General features: G+C 44.1%; 1 protein-coding gene across 1 annotated transcript in view; it reads left to right on the top strand.

Annotated features, from left to right (window-relative positions):
* The window catches only part of cmya5 (cardiomyopathy associated 5), a 63,711-nt gene that overhangs the window by 32,008 nt on the left and 7,173 nt on the right, over window positions 1-24,530 (top strand). The window contains exons 4-13 of the mRNA XM_042320177.1: window positions 1,548-1,643; window positions 1,930-2,154; window positions 5,384-5,406; window positions 9,511-9,632; window positions 9,728-9,862; window positions 11,258-11,404; window positions 11,507-11,654; window positions 18,229-18,362; window positions 18,649-18,766; window positions 18,918-19,094. Of these exons, the coding sequence (XP_042176111.1) occupies window positions 1,548-1,643; window positions 1,930-2,154; window positions 5,384-5,406; window positions 9,511-9,632; window positions 9,728-9,862; window positions 11,258-11,404; window positions 11,507-11,654; window positions 18,229-18,362; window positions 18,649-18,766; window positions 18,918-19,094 (1,325 nt within the window). The remainder of the gene's footprint in view (window positions 1-1,547; window positions 1,644-1,929; window positions 2,155-5,383; window positions 5,407-9,510; window positions 9,633-9,727; window positions 9,863-11,257; window positions 11,405-11,506; window positions 11,655-18,228; window positions 18,363-18,648; window positions 18,767-18,917; window positions 19,095-24,530) is intronic.

Below are 24,530 nucleotides of genomic sequence, written 5' to 3'. Positions count from 1 at the left end.
GTATGTGCTTTCAGCTTTACGTGAATGCTGCCATCAAGCCACAGTTTCAGGTTAGGGAAGGTTTTAATAGTCACAGTGGGTACAACATCTCCTATACCCTTCCTTATGAACTCGCTCACCAAGTCAGCGTAAACGTCAATGTTATTATCTGAGGCTACCCGTAACATATTCCAGTCCATGTGAACGAAGCAATCTTGAAGCGTGGAATCCGATAGGTCAGACCAGTGTTGGATAGACCTAAGTACGTGCGCTTCCTGTTTTAGTTTCTGCCTATAGGAGGGGAGCAACAAGCTGGAGTCATGGTCAGATTTGCCAAAAGGAGGGTGGGGGAGGGCCTTGTAAGCATCGCGGAAGTTAGAGTAGCAATGGTCAAGCGTGTTACTCGCTCGTGTACCACAATTGATATTCTGATAGAATTTAGGTAGCCTTGTTCTCAAATTGGCTTTGTTAAAATCCCAAGCTACAATAAATGCAGCCTCAGGATATATGGTTTCCAGTTTGAATAAAGTCCAGTGAAATTCCTTGATTGATGTCTTGGTATCCGCTTGCGGGGGGATATACACGGCTGTGACGATAACCGAGGAGAGTTCTCTTGGGAGATAATATGGTTGGCATTTGATTGTGAGGAATTCTATGTCAGGTGAACAAAAGGACTTCAGTTTCTGTATGTTTCTACAATTACACCATGAGTCGTTAATCATGAAGCATACACCCCCGCCCTTCTTTTTACCGGAGAGATGTTCATTCCTGCCAGCGCAATGCACTGAAAATCCCGTTGGCTGTATGGACTCCGACAGCATGTCCCCACCTAGCCATGTTTCCGTGAAACAGACTATGTTACAATCCTGGATATCTCTTTGGAAAGCAACTCTTGCCCGTATTTCATCGACTTTGTTAACTAGGGACTGGACATTTTGTGAGTAATATACTAGGGAGCAGTAGGTGGTGTGTGCGTATCCGAAGTCTCACTAGAAGACCGCTCCGGCACCCTCTCCTCCGGCGGCATTGTTTTGGGTTGGCCTCTGGAATCAGTTCAAATGCCCTGGGAGGTGCAGACAAAGGATCCGTTTTGGGAAAGTCGTATTCCTGATCGTAGTGCTTGTTGTGCTGGTAAGTTGACGTCTCTCTGATATCCAATAGTTCTTCCCGGTTTTATGTAATAACACTTAAGGTTTTCTGGGCTAACAATGTAGTAAATAATACATTAAAAAATCTAAATACTGCACAGCTTCCTAAGGACTAGAAGCAAAGCTGCCATCTCTATCGGCGCCACCTTGGCACCATTTCAGCAGGGGCTTGAACCAACAACTATTGTTTTGTGTCCCAAGTACATTTACATGGTCCTTACATATGGAGAGTTGAGCGACAAATGGGAGAGACTGAATTATTTATTTTACAGTAGAGCAAAACCAACACTTTTATTGTGTTCACCTAAAACAGCATCTAAAACATGCATCTAAAACAGCCCATCCTTACACTAGCCTGTATTGTATTTTCCTAGTTCAAGTTTTCACTCAGTGTGTTTCTGTGCTCTGTTCGTATTCCAGGAGAGGCTGAGTGAGTGGATCTCAGAACTGCAGGAGAGATCAGAGAACATTGAGGATCTGGTGTCAGAACTAGAGCTGGGATACAACACTGTAGAGGTAGGAGGAAAGACTGAACTTGCTATCTTCTCAAACTGAAGTAACTGTACACTTGTGTGTTATTGAATGCGTAGAATAATGCATGTTCTAATGCAAAGTGTTACCACAAAACTGCAGATTATTTTCTGGCCTAACCCTTCTCTTTCAGTTTCTCTTCCAATGGACCAGTTTAGACTTTGTGTTCCTCTCCGTGTCACTGTTCATTGTCCCTCTCTGTCCCCTGTCTCTCTCTCTTTCCCCTGTACATCTCTCTGTCCCCTGTACCTCCTGATCTCTATGGTCCCAGGACCATTGCAGGGACAGTGAGGAGGTAATGGAGGCTCAGAATGAGGAGATGATGGCTCTGGTGATGGAGCAGTACAACACCATGTCTCTGAGCATGGAGGAGGAAAAGAAGGCAAAGCTAGAGCAGCTTTACGACCAGATCGTCTCCTTCCAGGAGAGTATAGACCAGACCAAGGTCACACTGGACACCACCGCTAGAGAGGCAGATATAGACCCAGACACACAGGTGAGGGACACACACACAATACAGTGTAGTGCTAATTAGACTGCTAAAAGGCTAACTAAATAGCTATCAAAATGGCTACACAGAATGTCTGAGTTAACCTTTGTATTTTATTTCTCTATGCACACACACAGGGCCCTACACACTACACACACTGATAATCCAACACACGCACAAACACCACTTCATAATTTGCTCATACACACATTATATGCACATACATATACTGACTCTACACACACCCACTCATATACAATCATCACATACGCTGCTGCTACTCCGTATATCATTTCTCCTGATGCCGTGTCACCTTAACCTTATACATACTGTATCTATTGTACCTCTATCAATCCAGTATCCCTGCACACTGTAAATATGGTACTGGAAGTTACCCTTTATATATTATGCTTACTTAGTGCTCTTTTTTCCCCCCTTATTTTTGTATCTCATGTGTTTTTGTTCTACCTTGTTATTTTTAGTATACATTGTTTTTGATTACTGCATTGTTGGGGTTAGAGCTTTGCACTAAAGGCATTTCACTGTACTTGTGTATGTGACAGAGAAACTTGAAACTACTGACAAATGCATCCTTTGTTAAGATAATCAGTTCTCAGAGGGTTGGATTAGTTCTCAATTTCAGCCCGGGCCCGACAGGTTCGGGCCGGCCATGTGTTTTCAAGAATTGATTTGGACCAGGTTGGGCTCTAACTTTCCGCGACGTGTAAAAAAATATTTTTACTGCGCGTGCCTTTGTGACTGGCGCACCTTGTCTCTCTTTCCTCCTCCCTGTCAGCTGCAGGAGCAGGCACAGGCTCCATTGTGTATTGCGCTGTACGGGGTGCTGAAACTGCTATCTAATAACAGCTATTAACTTGTTTCCTACTTGTTTCTCTGTCTGAAAAGTCATGTTACTGAAATCCCTAATTTGTTGAGGGTGCAAAAACATTCCCTATTTGCTAATTGTGCCTTCCCTGCCATACTTCTTTCACTTGACACATTCATACACCTGTGACTGACCAACACAGTAGGGTCTGAACATAGGATACATCGGTTACAACAACTCTGTTATACCGTTATAACACATGTTATAGCGAATTGGATGCCAATCAGATGTGTGGATGTCATTCGACTTGGTTGTTCAAACAACGGGAGAATCAACTGCCATGTCAATTGCAAAGGATGCGAGGCTGTTCTACGTTATGACAGCAAGACGACATGTGCTTCTTCCCTGCAGCGCCATTTTGCACAATGCCGTGGCGCGACAGCCTACTCAGGCTTTTATGTCAGCTTCAAAACGGTAACTCTCAAAGAAAACAAAACAGGCAGTGACAGACACATTTTTCAGTTTTTGTTTCAAAGACGACAGGAGCTTATATATATGTGGGAGCCACTTATGGGAGAGTTTGTTCTACTCTACAATACCGTCTCTGCCAGGTGCAAGAGGACAAAAGAGAAGAACTTACAGATAAGGTAAAGGATATCCTGAAAGAGGGCACAGTGGGGATGACAATCGGAAGCTTAGTTATCTGACAACAATATGTCATTTCATAACTGAAGAGTTCCAGTTAATTCAATGCGCAAGACTCACAACATCAGGCTGCAGTGTGACTACGACACAGTGAATGGTTGGAGAGGAAGGTGGACATCAAAGATATACACAAGGTGGCAACATTTCTCTGGCCGAAGTTTAACCAGCTGAGGATGCGGCCCCCCCAAGACAGGCAAGATGTGATCATATGAGCACACTTCCACAGGCCACAGAGAATGACTTCAGTGCCACCCACCGCCAAGAGAGCAGAGCTTGGCTTTTCAGAGTGGGAAAATGTCCACAGCAGAGAATGAAGAAGAGGATGATGAGGTGACAAAATACACCGTGAAGTGACCTGTGATGACGGATGACAGAGAGATGTTGGGCTGGTGAAAGTCCAACAGCACAACATATCCACTGCTAGCCAATGTTATGGTTTTCTTGCGGTGAAGGAGAGGAGGACCAAAATGCAGCGTGGTAATTTTGATACATGTTTAATAAACACGAACAATACAAAACAAGAAACGTAAAAACCTAAACAGCCTATCTGGTGCAAACAAACACAGAGACAGGAACAATCACCCACAAAACACTCAAAGAATATGGCTGCCTAAATATGGTTCCCAATCAGAGACAACGATAAACACCTGCCTCTGATTGAGAACCACTTCAGGCAACCATAGACTTTACTAGATAACCCCACTATACCACAATCCCGATACCTACAAAAAAAACATGACAAAACACACCACATAATTAACCCATGTCACATCCTGGCCTGACCAAAATAATAAAGAAAACACAAAATACTAAGACCAGGGCGTGACAGCCAAGTTAGTGAACGGGTGGTTTGCGTCCCAGGCACCAGCAGCGAAAGGATATTCAGCATGGCAGGCCGGACCATCGACCCGAGGAGAACAAAGACAGGTTCTTCTGTTGTGTTCTGTTGTCTTAATATTTAGGCCATAGGTCTATAGCTAATAATATCCAGAACATGTATTTATACTTTAATTATTCAAGACTACATTTTTTATGTTATTGACTTGTTCTTCTGTTGTGTTCTCTTCTGTTGTCTTAATACTTAGGCCATAACTTAATTAGCTAGAACATTTCATTTATTATTTTCAAAATAAAAAGCTGTATTTTAAAGGCATGACTGACTGACTTGTACTTATATAGGCTGCATGAGACCATTGGAGCTCACGGAATCAAACAAACACTTAAAAACAGGCAACAGAAGTAGAATCTGTCTAATTTACATAGATACTGTATATATGGATGTTTTACACACTTCGAGTCCACATATAACAGTTGTTGATTATATTCAAGTTGGGTTTTCTCCCTCTCCTCACTTTACTTAGACAAGGCAAGGGCTTTTCCCTCTCACCTCCTCACTCCGCGTGTTGCCGTCTCTGCCGTGTTGTTGTCAACACCAGTGTAAATTAATAGCCTACTGGTTAACTTTCGCAAAATAACAACATGGTCTAGGAAAAGGTTGGGCTGTTTTCTAGAAATCAGGCTTTTTTCGAGTTCGGGCTCATTACATTTTTGTGATGTCTGCTCATCGGGCTTGGGTTGGACCGGGCTTGAAGTTTCAGGCCCATTGAGAACTAGGTTGAATTGGTGGAAGCAGTTGGATGAAAACCTTGTGGTTATTATTGTAGGTTATTATTGTATGTACCTAATGAAACCTCTTATCCACAGACATCCAAAGACATCTATATGAGGTAACTGCACTGTGTCAGCTGTACTCACAATATTGGATGTAAGCTATACTAGCATGATTATACTGAGCAAAGGACAAAATTATTGTTTAGGTGTGTGTCGTCATTTTGTTGACTGGTGGGGTTGATCATATTCAGAGTGTAATGACCACCAGGGTTGGGGTCAATTCCATTTAAATTCAGGAAGTATACTGAAATTACAATACTCTTCAATTATTTTCAATGAGGAAAATGTGGAATTGGAATTTGGTTTACATTCTGAATTGACTGGATTTGAAACGGAATTGAGCCCAACCCTGGTGATCATGTTGATTGATTTAACATTCCAAGCAGCTGGTTCTGTTGATGGCATGTGACTGTGAGGTTTTGTTTCTAAGCTAACATTAAGTGCTGCAGGCAGGTACAGGTAACCGTGAAAATAAACAAAACACTTGAGTAAATAAGGGATACAAAGTACAGTGGGACAAAAAAGTATTTAGTCAGCCACCAATTGTGCAAGTTCTCCCACTTAAAAATATGAGAGAGGCCTGTAATTTTCATCAGAGGTACACTTCAACTATGACAGACAAAATGAGGGGAAAAAATCCAGAAAATCACATTGTAGGATTTTTAATGAATTTATTTGCAAATTATGGTGGAAAATAAGTATTTGGTCACCTACAAACAAGCAAGATTTCTGGCTCTCACAGACCTGTAACTTCTTCTTTAAGAGGCTCCTCTGTCCTCCACTCGTTACCTGTACTAATGGCACCTGTTTGAACTTGTTATCAGTATAAAAGACACCTGTTCACAACATCAAACAGTCACACTCCAAACTCCACTATGGCCAAGACCAAAGAGCTGTCAAAGGACACCAGAAACAAAATTGTAGACCTGCACCAGGCTGGGAAGACTGAATCTGAAATAAGCAGCTTGGTTTGAAGAAATCAACTGTGGGAACAATTATTAGGAAATGGAAGACATACAAGACCACTGATAATCTCCCTCGATCTGGGGCTCCACGCAAGATCTCACCCCGTGGGGTCAAAATGATCACAAGAATGGTGAGCAAAAAGCGCAGAACCACAGACCTGCAGAGAGCTGGGACCAAAATAACAAAGCCTACCATCAGTAACACACTACGCCCCCAGGGACTCAAGTCCTGCAGTGCCAGACGTGTCCCCCTGCTTAAGGCAATACATGTCCAGGCCCATCTGAAGTTTGCTAGAGAGCATTTGGATGATCCAGAAGAAGATTGGGAGAATGTCATATGGTCAGATGAAACCAAAATATAACTTTTTGGTAAAAACTCAACTTGTCGTGTTTGGAGGACAAAGAATGTGAAGCATGGGGGTGGAAACATCATGCTTTGGGGCTGTTTTTCTGCAAAGGGACCAGGACGACTGATCCGTGTAAAGGAAAGATTGAATGGGGCCATGTATCGTGAGATTTTGAGTGAAAACCTCCTTCCATCAGCAAGAGCATTGAAGATGAAACGTGGCTGGGTCTTTCAGCATGACAATGATCCCAAACACACCGCCCGGGCAACGAAGGAGTGGCTTCGTAAGAAGCATTTCAAGGTCCTGGAGTGACCTGGCCAGTCTCCAGATCTCAACCCAATAGAAAATCTTTGGAGGGAGTTGAAAGTCTGTGTTGCCCAGCAACAGCCCCAAAACATCACTGCTCTAGAGGAGATCTGCATGGAGGAATGGGCCAAAATACCAGCAACAGTGTGTGAAAACCTTGTGAAGACTTACAGAAAACGTTTGACCTCTGTCATTGCCAACAAAGGGTATATAACAAAGTATTGAGATAAACTTTTGTTCTTGACCAAATACTTATTTTCCACCATAATTTGCAAATAAATTCATTAAAAATCCTACAATGTGATTTTCTGGATTTTTTTTCTAATTTTGTCTGTCATAGTTGAAGTGTACCTATGATGAAAATTACAGGCATCTCATCTTTTTAAGTAGGAGAACTTGCACAATTGGTGGCTGACTAAATACTTTTTTTGACCCACTGTATATTGACAGCAGGTGCTTCCACACAGGTGTGGTTCTGGAGTTAATCAAGTAATTAACATCCCATCATGCTTAGGGTGATGTATAAAAATGCCCAGTTTACACATCATTTTGGCTACCATGACTACAAGAAGAGATCTCAGTGACTTTGAAACAGAGGTCGCAAAGGAGTATACAGGGTTTAAAGGGCGTGTGTGTGTGTGTGTGTGTGTGTGCGTGTGTCTCAGTCATCAAATCTCAACCCAATTGAACACTTATGGGAGATTCTGGAGTGTCGCCTGAGACAGCGTTTTCCACCACCATCAACAAAATGGTGTCGCATCCCTCCAATAGAGTTCCAGACACTTGTAGAATCTATGCCAAGATGCATTGAAGCTGTTCAATGCCCTATTAAGATTACTTTATGTTGGTGTTTCCTTTATTTTGGCAGTTACCTGTATGTCTCTGGCAATGGGTCTCACACACACTAGCAATGTGCATGCCCTGCCCACCTGAGGTCTTTGGCAGCAATCTATTTCCTGTGTTTGAGGGGTGCAAAATCCACTTGTCACTTAAATCTCTCTGGATTGATTTCTTTCATTTGACTCCTGTGACTCTTTCAAACTCTCACTTGTGCCCGTCTTATTTTCCCGTTAATTTTACGACAGAGGAAATGTTTGTAATGACCTGTCAAACACCCCGGTAATGGCTGAAATGTGCTCAATGTAATACATTGTCTTTCCGTAGAATCTATAAAAATGCAAAAGCTTCGTTGGGGATTTTACACACCGTCTCGACACTTACATAACAAGACAGAGACGAAAGACAACTTTATTTTGATGGGTGTTAATACAGTTGACATTTTTACAAATTAGATACGCTGAAATGAAAGAAATGAACACTGGGATTATAGTGATATGTCTGATCTCTCAAACATGTATGTTTAGATAGGTGTAATATACACTGAGTATACAAAACATTAAGAACTCATACATAGACTGACTGACCAGGTGAAAGCTATGATCCCTTATTGATGTCACTTGTTAAATCCACTTCAATCAGTGTAAATGAAGGGTATGAGGTTTAAGAAGGATTTTTAAGCCTTGACAATTGAGACATAGATTGTATATGTGTGCCATTAAGAGGGTGAATGGGTAATACAAAATATTTAAGTGCCTTTGAACAGGGTATGGTAGTAGGTGCCAGGCGCACCGGTTTGTGTCAAGAACTGCAACGCTGCTGGGTTTTTCACGCTCAACAGTTTCATGTGTGTATCAAGAATGGTCCACCAACCAAAGGATATCCAGCCAACTTAACACAACTGTGGGAAGCATTGGAGTCAACATGGGCGAGCCTCCCTGTGGAATGCTTTCGACACCTTGTAGAGTCCTTGCCCTGACGAATTGAGGCTGTTCTGAAGGCAAAGGGAGGGGGATTGCAGCTCTATATTAGGAAGGTGTTCCTAATGTTTGGTATACTGAGTGTCTGAGGGTATCCTGCTATTATCTGAGGGTATCCTGCTATTGACACACTTGTTACTGCACTGTCGGAACTAGAAGCACATGCATTTTGCTGCACTCACATTAACATCTGCTAACCATGTGTATGTGACCAATAACATTTTATTTTATTTTACAATAGACTTTGACACCAACAGTAATTCATGAGGTAGTCTAGACAGTGCAGGTGAGTGCAGGTAGGTAGGGTAGACAGAGTAAGTGTTTAGTGGTTGCAGTCCTGTTACACCCCGTTATGTTAATTTATTCATACATGTATACCCGGTGGATTTATGCAAATGAGGAACATTTTCTTTATTTTAACACAAAAAATGTAATAAATACCTGATACAATAAGTACAATAAGAAAAATGTATATACTGTATGAGTTCATTCTAATAAAAAAAGGTGACATTTGCAAAATTTAATACATGAATTCCCACCAAAATCCCTGTCCCAGTAAAACGTTTTATGTGCTATAATTCAGTCAATATCTAACGGAATATAAAAATGCTAAAAGTTTTGAGTATCTTCATCCACTGTCCAACTGTTGCATTTATTAGAATTGTTTCGATGACCGTTGCCACATACACACAAAAACTCTCATAACTGTTGTTTGCCTCTCCAAGGTTAACAGAAGCACTACAGTCAGCCATGTCTCTGGAGCTGGGTCCTCGGGGACTACTAGTGTTTGAAGACTACGCCAAGGGCAATGCAGCAAATACACACACACGACGCAAGGGAATCCCAGGTGGGTCTCTATAGAACAGAAACAAACACTCTCTCTTTCTCTTTAACTCTTATCTATTTGCCCCCTCTCCCTGTGTGTCTCTCTGTGTGTCTCAGTTCCTCAGAAGCCGTCTCTGCAGCCTCAGGAGTGTGCTTCAGCCAGCAGCACCAGTGTGACTGTTTATTGGAGGGTCAACCCTGGAGACATCATAGACTGCTTCCAGGTCTACTGTATGGAAGACCCACAAGGAGGTAGCCTACACACAGGCTGCATTTAGACAGGACCCACAAGGAGGTAGCCTACACACACACACACAGGCTGCATTTAGACAGGACCAACAAGGAAGTAGCATACAAACACATACAAGCCGCATTTCGACAGGACTCACAAGGAGGTAGCCTACACACACACACACACACACACACACACAGCATTTAGACAGGAACCACAAGGAGGTAGCCAGGACCCACAAGGAGGTAGCCTCCACACACACATGCTGCATTAAGACAGGACCCACAAGGAGGTAGCCAGGACCCACAAGCAGGTAGACTACACACACATATAGGCTGAATTTAGGCAGGACCCATAATGAGGTAGCCTACACACACACACACACACACACACACACACACACACACACACACACACACACACACACACACACACACACACACACACAGGCTGCATTTAGAAAGGATCCACAAGGAGGTAGCCAGGACCCACAATCAGGTAGTCTACACACACATATAGGCTGAATTTAGGCAGGACCCATAATGAGGTAGCCTACACACACACACACACACACACACACACACAGGCTGCATTTAGAAAGGATCCACAAGGAGGTAGCCAGGACCCACAAGCAGGTAGTCTACACACACATATAGGCTGAATTTAGACAGGACCCACAAGGAAAGAGCCTACACACAGGCTGCATTTAGAATTGACCCACATGGAGGTAGCCTACACACACACATGCTGCATTTAGACAAGATCTACAAGGAGGTAGCCTACACACACACACACACACACACACACACACACAGGCTGCATTTAGACAAGATCTATAAGGAGGTAGCCGGCACACACACAGACTGTATTTAGACATTACCCACAAGGAGGTAGCCTACACACACACAGGCTGCATTTATACAGGACCCACAAGGAGGTAGCCTACACACACACACACTGGCTGCATTAAGACAGGACCCACAAAGAGGTAGCTTACACACATATGCTCCATTTAGAAAGGGCCCACAAGGAGGTAGCCTACACACACACTGGCTGTATTTAGACAGGACCCACAAGAATGTAACCTACACACACAGGCTGCATAAAATCAGGACCCTCAAGGAGGTAGCATACACACACAAACAGGCTTTCTAAGAGACATAACCCACAACGAGGTAGCCTACGCACTCGCAGGCTGCATTTAGACAGGACCCACAAGGAGGAAGCATACACACGCACAGGCTGCATTTAGACAGGCAGCCCGATTTGTATGTTTATTTCACAAATATGTATTTTTTTTTAGGTCTGAAAAATATCTAATGTGAAAAGATCTGATGTGATTGGTCAAAAGACCAGAAACATCAGAATGTGCCTGTCTAAACGCAGCCTAACAGCTCTTTGTGTTCTCTGCCCAGCGGTGTCGGATGAGTACCGTGTGACAGTGAAGGAGAGTTACTGTGTTCTAGAGGAGCTGGAGCCTGACAAGGTGTATAAAGTGTGGGTGATGGCTGTCAACTATACCGGCTGCTCTCTGCCCAGTGAGAGACTACCCTTCAGAACGGGTGAGTCTCGTCGGTAAAGCAGAAATGTATTCTGATGTCATACTGTGGTCATATGGACCAATGCATGGTTCTCTTGTGATTTATTGATTAATTGGTTGACAGCCCCATCGGTGCCAGTGATTGATACGGGGCGGTGTACAATACTGTGGGACTCGGCCACGTTACGTTGGAATGTGGACAACCAAACACCCATGCAGTGTTACACCCTGGAGTACTGCAGACAGTACGCCCTTGAGGGAGAAGGGCTTAGGTGGGTCTCACACAGGCACACACATGGCATGCAACCCCCCCCCCACTCACACACACAACGTACTACTCTAATATCCTCCATCACTTCAAGCATACACAAAAAAATGCCACTGAAAACGAGATTTGTGTCTTGGAGGCGTGGTTTGATGTGGGTGTTTCCAAGTTACCAAGGGTAAATTCACTTCGGCAATCTAATCCGATAATAGAACACTCTGGTTTGAGAGTCCCAGAGTGCAGAATAACTTATACATTTACGAACGACCTACACCTGGTTGTTAAGACAGGTTTCAGTAATAATTGTTGGGTGTAAATTCTTGCTATTAACAGTAACAGTTACTAACCTTCTTGATAACAATGAAAATAGTCTAACCAGCTCTGCTCGGGTGAGTAAAATAGATGCCGGATTTTTTGTTTGTTTTTGCGACAGCTCTTCTTTAAATGACAGTTATGTTTCACTATATTGGATCACTCCAATATATTGGTATTGCTCCGCAGAGGAGGGACACATCCGAGGTGAGGATTTAAAGATTTACTCCCGTGTACACCTTGTATCACGGCTGGGTTCCTCCCCTATATATAGACCCCATGACCGCGACACGTTCTGTTTAATTTTCTCGGCGGATGTCCGTATGGCTTGAGGTACAAACTTTCTGAAGTGCCCTTGGTAAGTCACTGGTAAGTGTAATATCTTGCGTGGAAGTATACTCAATGGTTGTTTGCACCATGGCCACATGGCCAGCCCCTCTTCTTGGGTGGTCCAATCCTCCACCCATGGTTTGTCGTGCTTGTGTTTCGTTAGCGTTACACGGAACTCAAACCGGCTGCGCTCGTGCTCCATCGTGCATATATGTATTTTGTCCCCCCACACCAACCCGATCACGACACGCAGGTTAAAATATCAAAACCAACTCTGAACGAAATTACATTAACTTGGAGACAGGTTGAAAATCATTAAACATGTATGGCAGTTTAGCTAGCTAGCTTGCACTTGCTAACTAATTTGTCCTTTTTAGATAGCTTGCTGTTGCTAGCTCATTTGTCCTGGGATACAAACATTGCGTTGTTTTACTTGAAATGCACTCCGACAATTAATCCACACATAAAACGGTTAACCAAATCTCTCTCCTCCTTCCAGGCTTTTTCTTTTGACTTTATATTGTGGTTGGCAATTTTCATAAATTAGGTGTGTTACTGCCACTGACCTCGTTAGTCTTTCAGTCACCCATGTGGGTATAACCAATGAGGAGATGGCACGTGTGTACCTGCTTCTACAAACCAATGAGGAGATGGGAGAGGCAGGACTTGCAGTGCGATCTGCATTACAAATAGAAGTGACTTCTTCTATTTTAGCCCTTGGCAATGCAGACGCTTGTTTCTTGTTCTTTCTACTGCGGAATGTAAGATTATGGTGGTGGGCTGGCACTACGTTGAGACATTAAATTTGGAGTTCCTTAATGGAGTTACTCCATCATATGGTGCTGTTTTTTGTTTTCTACTTGGATATGAATCCTGCTAGGTGAAATCGTAGTTGGCGTAAAACAAAAACACACATAAATCTTATCAATTACCTGGTTGCTGTTTTTTTTTTGTCTGACTTTTTCCCACAGGGGTCTACCCCTGTGTTTGCAGAGGTACTGGGTAATTTATCCCCCACCGGGTTCCTATTCCTCCGAGCGGGTCACGACATAGCTCTCCCAGGGCATCAGACCCCTGCTCCATAGCCTAGTTGGCTTGGCTGAGCTTATGGCTTCCCTTTGTGACTGGGGTGATGGTGGCATCCCCCTGGGGATCCGCATACCTCGTGTATGCACTGCTTGGGTTTCAACCATACTGGATGCCTGTTTTGTGTGGTGTTCTTAGAACGCCTGCACCTGGCGCGGTTGGATGCCATGCGCAAGTGGGTCAGCCAGGTTGGGGCTCAGGCTGGGGACGAGCTCCCTCCCTCAGGATTGGTGCAGCAGCGAGCTGTTAATCCCTCTACTGGGCCCAGTACCCCTCCAAGGAAATGTGGCCAGAGCAACCGCCAGTCCTGTATGGACCGCTGGGACCACCATGAACGGAGGGCGCATGCCCTGCGTCAGGAGGTTGATAGCTTCGATGGAAACGACAACTGTTCCCTGTTGGCCAGTGATAGGCTGTTCCTGGGAGACGATGCTGGAACTGTTCACCATGTGAGTGGAGCTACCAGGCTGACGGGCCATCTGAAGCCGCCAGCGGGGCTTCATCGCCCCGAGCGGCTCGAAGGTATGAGCGGCCTACACTTGGGTAGCCACTGCACTGGACATCAACTGGTGGACAGTGAGGACTCTCCATCTGTCCGAATCTCTGCTGAGTTCCGCAAGGCCATGCAGGAGAGCTGGGCCACTGCCAGGGCGGAACCCGCGACGACCCCCCCAGAGTATTTGATGTGGACTTGAGAGCCACATATACAGTTGAAGTCGAAAGTTTACATACACCTTACCCAACTACATTTAAACTTAGTTTTTCACAATTCCTGACATTTAATCCAATTAAAAATGCCCTGTCTTAAGTCAGTTAGGATCACCACTTTATTTTAAGAATGTGAAATGTCAGAATAATAGTAGAAAGAATGATTTGATTTCAGCTTTTATTCCTTTCATCACATTCTGAGTGGGTCAGAAGTTTACATAAACTCAATTAGTATTTGGTAGCATTGCCTTTAAAGTGTTTATCTTGGGTCAAACATTTCGGGTAGCCTTCCACAAGCTTCCCACAATAAGTTGGGTGAATTTTGGCCCATTCCTCCTGACCGAGCTGGTGTAACTGAGACAGGTTTGTAGGCCTCCTTGCTCTCACACACTTTTTCAGTGCTGCCCACATATTTTCTATGGGGTTGAGGTCAGGGCTTTGTGATGGCCACTCCAATACCTTGAATTTGTTGTCCTTAAGCCATTTTGCCACAACTTTGGAAGTATGCTTTGGGTCATTGTCCATGTGGAAGAACCATTTGCGACTAAGCTTTAACTTCCTGACTGATGTCTTGCGATGTTGCTTCAATATATCCACATAATTGTCTTTCCTCATGATGCCATCTATTTTGTGAAGTGCACCAGTCCCTTCTGCAGCAAAGCACCCCCACAACATGATGCTTCCACCCCCGTGCTTCACGGTTGGGATGGTGTACTTCAGGTTGCAAGCCTCCTCCTTTTTCCTCCAAATATAATGATGGTCATTATGGCTAAACAGTTCCATGGCCTTGTTGGCTTGGCTGAGCTTCCCTTTGTGACAGGTGTGATGGTGTCAACCGTCACCGCCATAGGGACATGCCTGGGGGACCCATGCGCTTTGGGCGCCAGAGTAGAGGCGGGCCTTGGTAGGTCCCCTGACACTCCCTTCCCCGGCCGCTTCTCCCGGTCTCAAAGTGCAAAGTGGGAGGTGGGTGTTGGGTGTTGTCTTCAGTGCTTGAGGGGTACCGACTCCAATTCTGGTGCAGTTCTCCATCTTTCAGGGACCACGGTGGGCGACCCCCTGAAGAAAACCCTGCTGCTAGAGATTTCCTCACTCCTGGACAAGGGTGTCATCCGCAGGTTTGAGAACCGCTAGGTGGTTTCTACTCTACCTATTTTGTGTTCCCAAAAAGAGACGGAGGGTTTTGACCGATTCTGGACCTCTGCAACCTCAATGGGTACTTGATGGTACTGAGGTTCCATATGCTGTCCCCAGCCCACGTGTTGCAGGCCGTGTCCAGGGACCAGTGGTTTGTGACGCCGGACCTGATGGATGCGTACTTCCATGTTCCTGTTCACCCAGGTCATTGGCAGTACCTCCGATTCGCTTTCGAAGGGAGGGCTTACGAATTCATGGTTCTTCCCTTTGGCCTCTCCTTGGCACCCCGCACTTTCGCAAAGTGCATGGATGCTGTCCTGACACCTCTCACGTCCCGAGGACTGTTGAGCCTCAATTACCTGGATGATTGGCTGATTTGTGCCCCGAACAGGACCCAGGTACTGTCAGTGGCAGGCTCCTGACCCACATTTGTGGGATTTGCACTATTATACATGACAAGAAGAATCATCTGATGTCCACCCAGAGAGTGGCCTTCATTGTCATGGAACTGGACTCAGTTCTCATGAGAGCATGCCTGCCCACCAGAAGGGTTCAGGCTATCTTATTTTGCTTGGACCCCTTTCGACAGGGGTGGTTGCTATCTGCCCTAACCGGCCAACGCCTGTTGGGCTTGCTGACAGCAGCCTTGTTGTTTATTCCCCTGGGACCTGACCAAGGCCAGGTTGGCCAGCGGCTGTTGACTACCCCCTTAGAGTGGCAGGCACATCAATACACAACAGCTGTATTGCTGGCCCTGTAGTCTTTCCTTCCATATCTGAAGACATGTCCTGGTGAGAACAAACACCACAGTGGTGGCTTATATCAACCATCAGAGTGGACTGAGGTCCCAGCGCCTCCATATTATGGAACAGGACCTCCTTCTCTGGGCTCAGGGACGTCTAGCATCTCTACGCGCAGCGCATGTACCTGACATCCTAAATGTGGCAGCGGATATGATCTCAAAGGAGGGCCAGCTAACTTGGGACTGGAGCCTACATCCCCAGGTGGTGCAGCACCTGTGGGACGAGTTCGGTAGGGTGCAGGTGAACCTGTTTGCCTTTCTGGACAATGCACACTGCCACCTGTTGTACTCTATGTCGGAGCCACCAGGGCCTCTTGGCTTGGATACTCTGGCTCACGATTGGGCATTCTCCCCTGATCCAAGCTATGCTGGACAGGACCAGGATAGCAGAGCATTGTCTGCTTCTGGTGGCCCCATACTGGCCCAGACGACCCTGGTTCAGCCTTATCGTGTTACTGTTGTCTGGGACACCTTAGCAACTTCCCCTGAGACCGGATCTGCTGTCTCAGGTCGGGGGAACTCTTTGGCATCCGAGGCTGCACCACCTCAGTCTGTGGCTTGGCCACTGAACGGCACCAATGGTGCATGTTAGGACTACAGGAGGGTGTAATGAACACCATGCAGAGCACAAGGGCGCTGGTTACAACCGCGGCATACCAGTTGCGCTGGCGATTGTTCTGCTCTTGGTGCACTGGTATTGAGGTTGTGCCTGAGTCATGCGGGGTGCAGTATGTCCTCCAATACCTGCAGTCTTGCTTGGATGAGGGCTTGGCAGCCTCTACACTGAGAGGGTATTTGGCCGCTATATCTTCCTGCCATGCGGGGTGGATGGACAGGCCAGAGGGACACCATCACTTGGTCTCTAGGTTTATGAAGTTTTTTTGTTGTTGTTGCCTGTGTCCAGCTATGACCCGCTCAATGGCGAGCTGGGATCTGGATGTGGTCTTGGCAGCTTTGGCCTTTCGAACTGTTGAAGCCTGCCTCCCTGAAACACCTCTCTGTGAAGGTGGTTTTCTTGATCGCGATAACTTCCATGAAGAGGCTGGGTGAGCTCCATGCTCTTTTGGTGAGTTCTGAGTGCTACTGGATGGACCCTGGGGAGAGGAGTGTATCTCTCCGCCCCAACCCTTCATCCCTCCCCAAGGTTCTGTCGGCAGCCTTGTTGTTTATTCCCCTGGGACCTGACCAAGGCCAGGTCGGCCAGCGGCTGTTGGCTACCCACTTAGAGTGGCAGGCACATCAATACACTACAGCTCCGAGCTGTATTGCTTGCCCTGTAGTCTTTCCTTCCACATCTGAAGACATGTCCTGGTGAGAACAGCCAACAACACAGTGGTGGCTTACATCAACCATCAGAGTGGACTGAGGGACTCCGCCCCAACCCTTTATTCCTCTCGAAGGTTCTGTCAGGCAGACATGTGAACATCCCTTTTTATCCTGTCTGCTTATGACCTCCCCCCAGCAGTGGTGGGGGAGTCTGGGCCTCCCTGCGGCATGTTGTGCCCTGTGAGGGCACTGGCTGCCTATGTGGAGCGGACAAGGTCAGTGAGAACTACAGAGGTGGCACATTCAGCATGAGGTGTGGCTGCGTCCTGGGCGCTAATATCTGTGCTGCGGCCAGCTGGGCTTCTTCTTGCACCTTTGCTAGGTACTATCCGGTAAATATGGCACCTCCCTCTGCAGTTGGTTCAGTGGTCCTGGGCGTTGCTTCCCCTTCCACATTGATGGCCCCTGGGTCTCGGTCCCGCGCTGGAGCTTTGCCGCTGGCTGGCCAGGTCCCTCTAGCACTGACTAATCTGGTACGGGTATACCAATATATTAGAGTGATCCAATATAGTGATACATTACGAAGGTTAGTTATGTAACCATGATTATTTGAGCTATATGGATCACTCCAAACCTCTACGGTGCTAGAGGCACCTCAAATGATGTAGAACGTGTCGCGGCCATGGGGTCTGTATATTGGGGCAGACCCCAGCCGTGACACAGGTGTACACTGGAGTAAGTCTGTTAATCCTCACCTCGGATGTATCCTTCCTCCGCGCAATGATACCAATATATTGGAGTGATCCATATAGCTCACATTAACGTGGTTGCATACGTAACCTTCGTTTCCATTTACAAACTGCTATCATGTCGTCATTCAAAGATGTCAAGCAATGGATTATCCCTCGTGTGTGTGTGGTGGGTGCATGGATGTGTGTAGGTCTATCTCAGGTATCCAGGGCAGACAACAGAGGATAATACTGCATCCCAATGAGAACTACCTGTTCTACATCAAAGCTGTCAACAAGGCTGGAGCCAGCGAACAGAGCGAAGCTGCTCTCATATCTACCAGGGGTGAGAGCGAGACCCGCGCGCACATACACTAACATACACACACCCACACACACTGTGGTGGCAGGGTAGCCTAGTGGTTAGAGCGTTGGACTAGTAACCGGAAGGTTGCAAGTTCAAACCCCCGAGCTGACAAGGTACAAATCTGTCGTTCTGCCCCTGAACTGGCAGTTAACACACTGTTCCTAGGCCGTCATTGAAATTAAGAATTTGTTCTTAACTGACTTGCCTAGTTAAATAAAGGTAAAATTTAAAAAAATTAAAACTGACCTCTGTACACTGTATCCAGGAACTAGGTTCCACCTGTTGAAGGCTTCGGCTCACCCTGTCCTGAAACTGTCTGAGGACCAGACCACCCTGTACTACCCCCAGGACACATACACAGAGAGAGGGGATGTGGTTAACGAGTGAGTTTTGTATTGCTCAGGTATCTTCTGTCTGTGTGATGTGTGTGCTGCTCTGTAATGCAAAGTTTATGCTTTTACTTGGCTGACATTTTGCCAGGTCTCTGGATAAATGAGATGCTAAGTGTGTGTGTGTTTTTTTTTTTACCCCTAGATGTCCATCTGTCCTGGGTGAGTTGTTACCCATGAGGGGGCATCACTACTGGGAGACCAATGTGACCAGAAGTTCTGCATACCGGGTGGGAGTGGCATATGAGACAGCCAATAGGGACAGTCTACTGGGGGAGAACAGCACTTCCTGGTGTCTGCATTGTGTCCCTACACCCTACAGGTATCTATTCCTTTATTTATATCCAATCTCTTATCTATCCTCTTTCCCAACAGCCTTTTCTATTAGGGGTTCAAGCAGCGAAGCTGCGAGAAACCCTATTCTATTTGTTGGCATTAATTCTTCTTCTGTAAGGGCAAATTCCAATGCAAATTCCTGTGAGATGGTAAGGTCTACAAGGTGAAGACTTTGCAAGACGGTAAAGGGCCCAGGCCTACACCCCCTCAAGCAATATCAAATCAAAGTTTATTTGTCACGTGCGCTGAATACAACAGGTGTAGACCTTACAGTGAAATGCTTACTTACCGGCTCCAACCAATAGTGCAAATAAGGTATTAGGTGAACAATAGGTAGGTAAAAAAATAAAATGTCAGTAAAAAGACAGGCTACATATAGACACCGGTTAGTCAGGCTGATTTGAGGTAGTATGTCTACCGGGTCTTTTGACATAATTGAGTTCACCGGTAGTTTTTTTTCTTGTTAATGATGAACCAAACTGTTGACTTGGGCATGCCCAGGGTTTTTGCAATGTTCCTGATGGATTGATTTTCATTTCTGAGCCTTATGACTGCCAGCTTCATTTGAGTTGACACAGCTGTCTTCCTCATGTTGTCACACCCCAACAACACCTCCAAAGGCAATAGCAAAGTCTAGAATCAATACTATTCATTAACAGCTCTCCTGCATTCACTAACGACACAAATGAATACACCTGCCTAACGACACACACCAGTTCAACAAATACTTGTAGTACCTTAAAATGGGGGGGACCATGTACAAAAGGTGCTGTCATTTCTAAACGGTTCATACGATATGTATGAAAATACCCTCAAATTAAAGCTGACAGTCTGCACTTCATCGGCATTGTATCATTTCAAACTCAAAGTGCTAAAGTACAGAACCAAAATAACAAAAAATGGCCACTGTCCAATAAATGATGGTGCTCACTGTATATCTCGAACTGTTAGACTCAGATGGATGTCAGTCTAGAGAACTTGTAAAGTCATGTTTGGCCACATGGGGGCACTATTGGACAGGAAAAAACATTCAAGATCTTCAACTAGGTAAATCCGCTCTTAGTTTTAATGCACATCATTGCTGGAACCAACTACAAAATACATTACAATTGGATGTTTTTGTGCCGCTTGGACAATTTCAATTATTGATTGGGGACCGTCGCACTGTATTTCTGGAATATTTGTGTTCTGTAATCTTAATTTTACATTGTATCTGATTTTTGAATTTATTATGAATTGTATATGCAGGGCTCCCTTGTGAAATAGACCATGGTTTCAATGGTGACTCCCTGTTTAAATGAAGGTACAGTGCATTCAGAAGGTATTCAGACCCCTTGACATTTTCCACATTTTGTTACGTTACAGCCTTTTATGTTTGAGATGCTACTTACTAAATTTGGTGCCGATTGGTCCAGCCGTTATAGAGAAGAAAATGTTTAAAGAGATTCTCCGGTAGTTTTGTTTACTTATTAGCCAGTAGCTCTGAATGTAGTGCTCAGGAGCCAAAAGTGGTCCCTGAAAATTGCATACTATGTGACATGTGCACCACGTCATTGCTCTCTCTTTTACTCTGCTATGTGTGCATGATGTGCCTCTTGCTAGATGTCACTCAAATGGCAAGGGGCTGAAGCTCGTTGGTAGAACTTGAATTGCTAGTGGGAAAATGTTACGTGGGGGAAAATATAGGGAAAATGGTGGTGCACAGCTTTCAGAAAAAAAGAGATTTCTTGGCTAATTGAGGTAAAACAATAATTCTGCTTATAGATTATGCATGTATGAACTACACTTTGACATATCCAGCCCAAAGCGGGAGGTTTAAAAAATATTTTGTAGTCGCCAATGTTCTGGAGCATGTCTTTAAAGTAGTCAACATAAAAAAAAACAATGTCCAAAATACATCAAGGTTTGTTTCACCAATTCGGTGCCTTTTGAGATGAGTAACTTGGTAAAAATGTAACATTCTGTCATAAAGAGTGCATTCTACTTAATTATAAAAACACATATTCCCATTGACATAAGCTCAACCTTCGTTTACATTGTGACATACTTCGGAACTATTGTTTTGGACATGACTGACTTTATGACAAATTATCCTATTTACATTTTGTAGTTAATGTTTGATTTCTTTATTAATCGGTATATATTTTTTTGTTATAACCTTGTCAATCCAAATGCCTAGGTATTTATATGCAGAAACCCAATGAATAAATATGTAGTTCATCAGATTTGTTGAGAATTAGAGAACAACATGTATTTAGTCCTGCCCACATTAAGTACAAGTTTTTGTAAGACAACAATGTCAGATTGTAGCTCTATCAAGGCCTGGTCTACATTTGGGGCAATGGCATACAGTGCCTTCAGAAAGGTTTCAGCCTGATTTTAAAATGGATTACATTTAGAGTTTTTGTAACTGACCAACTATATAGTTGCATGTGATAGAACACTATTTGTTAGCTTTTCCCATCACATAACCTGACATACTTAGCCCTATGCTAACAACACCAGCTGGACATAACAAAGTCTGTATCAGCCAATTACAAATGTTGACGTAGTTAGACGTGATTTAACACTTTATTTTATGAGAGCGTCCTTAACAGAAGTCACGCGGCACCATCTGCTAATCAAAATGACTAAAACACACACAAAAGTTCAATTGGAGAGAGAGCTCAGTGTTGCGAGCTAGGCTTCTCTTAATTTTTAAAGTTCAAATCCCAATTTTTTTTCATTTTTTTCATTTGAAATGTAAATTATAGTTATTGAGTTGCCAAGAAGGGTGCAGCCAAAACCTTAGAAATGAATATGTAATGAATATTCGCTGGCAGACAAGGCTCCGCTGATAGCAGTGGTAAGGTGTTGGGACAGCTTTATGGATCCTACATTTTTTTTTTTGCCCCACCAAGATTTACATGCTAATATCGCCACTGCATGTGAGTGTAGCCTACATCAGAAATTAAGTGTTTTTTTGCTCTAAAAGTAATGTTAAACTATGCTGTAATATTTGGTATGATATGCCTATGTAGAATACTAATGAATCATTAAGTGATCTTGTAAGACATTGATTTAGCTTTGATCTAAAATGTATTAAACAAGCACCATTCTGAGAAGTGGCGAAGCGTGGCTCCGATACGCTCTGGCAGATCTACACCTCTGTCTAGCAGTATTCTATGTCGGTCTGCAAGAGGGACTGCAAGAAGCCCCTCATAAATTAATATGTAACGAATATATTTAACAAGGTTTTTGCTGCACCCTTCTTGGCAACTCACTATCACTTTAAATCTAAATTGTCATTTCAAATGAAAAAACTCAATTGGGATTTGAACTTGCTGCAAATGGCAAAGATTAACAGAAGCCTAGCTCGCAACACTGAATTAAACTTTTTTGTGTGTTCTAGTAATTTTGATTAGCAGATGGTGCCGTGTGACTTCTGTTACGGACGCTCTCATGAAGTGTTAAATCACGTCAAACTACATCAACATTTGTAATTGGCTGATACAGACTTTGTTACGTCCAGCTTTTGGTGTTAGCATAGGGCTATGTCAGGTTATGTGATGGGAAAAGCTAACAAATAACGTTCTATCACATGCAACTACATAGTTGGTCAGTGACAAACTCAAATGTAATCCATTTTAAAATCAGGCTGAACCTTTTCTGAAGGCACTGTATGCCATTGCCCCAAATGTAGACCAGGCCTTGATAGAGCTACAATCTGACATTGTTGTCTTACAAAAACTTGTATTTAGTCTTGCCCACATTAAGTACATGTTGTTCTCTAATTCTCAACAACAAATCTGATGAACTACATATCTATTCATTGGGTTTCTGCGTGTAAATACCTGGGCATTTGGATTGACAAGGTTATAACAAAAAATATACTGATGAATAAAGAAATCAAACATTAACTACAAAATGTAAATAGGATAGTTTTGGTCATAAAGTCAGTCATGTCCAAAACATTTGTGCCGAAGTATGTCACAACGTAAATGAAGGTTGAGTTTATTTGAATGGAAAAATGTGTTTTTATAATTAAGTACAATGCTCTCTTTATGACAGAATGTTACATTTGTGTGAAATCAAAAGTTTTTTTGATTTCAAATTGTCAGTAGAAACGACATTTGTTCAAACAAGTCAGCCTTATCAGCTATGTTTTTTAAAGGCAGTAAATGAGGCTGAATGAACTTTTTTGCTTCTAGACAAGGCTCCACTGATAGCCAGGTGTAGCAATGGTAAGGTGTTGGGACAGCTTTATGCAGGCCCAAACAGTTTGTGGGCACCCGTTTGTCACCGTTATAGTGCAATCAATTTATTGTTTAGTGTTGTGTAGTGGCTTTGCTGGCATGCATCCCATTTTTTTTCTCGTTTGCCCCACCAAGACTTACATGATTACATGCATGTCTGGCGCCGATGGACATGGCGGCCTCGCGACTAGCTGTATTTTGTTTTTTATGTATTTTTTACATTATTATCTCAGGAAATGTTGTGTCATTACATACAGCCAGGAAGAACTGTTGGATATCAGAGCGGCGGTAACCTACCAGAACTACCAGCATTACGACCAGGAATACACTTCCCTGAAGCAGATCCTTTGTTCACTCTCCCCAGTGCAATTGAACTCATTCCAGAGGCCGACCCAAAACATCGCTGGCGGAGGAGAGGAACTTGGAGCGGCCTGCTGGTTAGATTTGCACACCACTCACCGCTTCTGAGTATATTACTGGCTAATGTTCAGTCTTTGGATAACAAAGTTGACGAGCTCAGGGCAAGGATTTCTTTCCAAAGAGACATCAGGGCCTGTAACATACTTTGTTTCACGGAAACTTGGCGCTCTGGAATGAAATCGGTCCAGCCAGAGGGATTCTCAGTTCATCGCGAAGACAGTGACGTGGTAATTTCCTGTATTACTAAGTGAAAGGAGAGTTTACAAACCACACACAAGTCAGAGTTATACTTTAAACTTAATCTTTTAATAATATGAGCTTCACCATAGCCCTTTGACTCTCAGATCAATTCAGTGTCTATAAATGAATTCTGAGAGTGCTTACAAAAGAATACGTCATCTTTTATAGCCAAGATACACCCCTCTCAACTCACAATGACGAACCACAGTAGAAACGTCACAAAGGGCCTTTTCCTTGAAAGAAGAGTAATCCCATAGCCAGATAGCATTAGCTATAAATTATCGTTCAGTTTGATCTCTAAGACGAGGTTCTACTTCTCATTCTTGGTACTTCCTATTACCGAAACATTACCTCATCCAATGGCATATATCAATTGTCAATTCTAGATACTCCCATCTCAAATACAACCCACCCCTGGACAAGTTCTCTGAGAGGAGTGAGCTTCTAGGTCATATACTATGAAAGATACGTTTCAACATCGGAGGGGACATACAATGGTTCCAGACACTGCCGTACTCCTCCCTCCA

Source organism: Oncorhynchus tshawytscha, linkage group LG04, assembly GCF_018296145.1.
Source record: "Oncorhynchus tshawytscha isolate Ot180627B linkage group LG04, Otsh_v2.0, whole genome shotgun sequence".
Lineage (NCBI taxonomy): Eukaryota > Metazoa > Chordata > Actinopteri > Salmoniformes > Salmonidae > Oncorhynchus > Oncorhynchus tshawytscha.
Note: the sequence above shows the minus strand (reverse complement) of the source record. Positions and strands in the feature narration are given on the sequence as shown.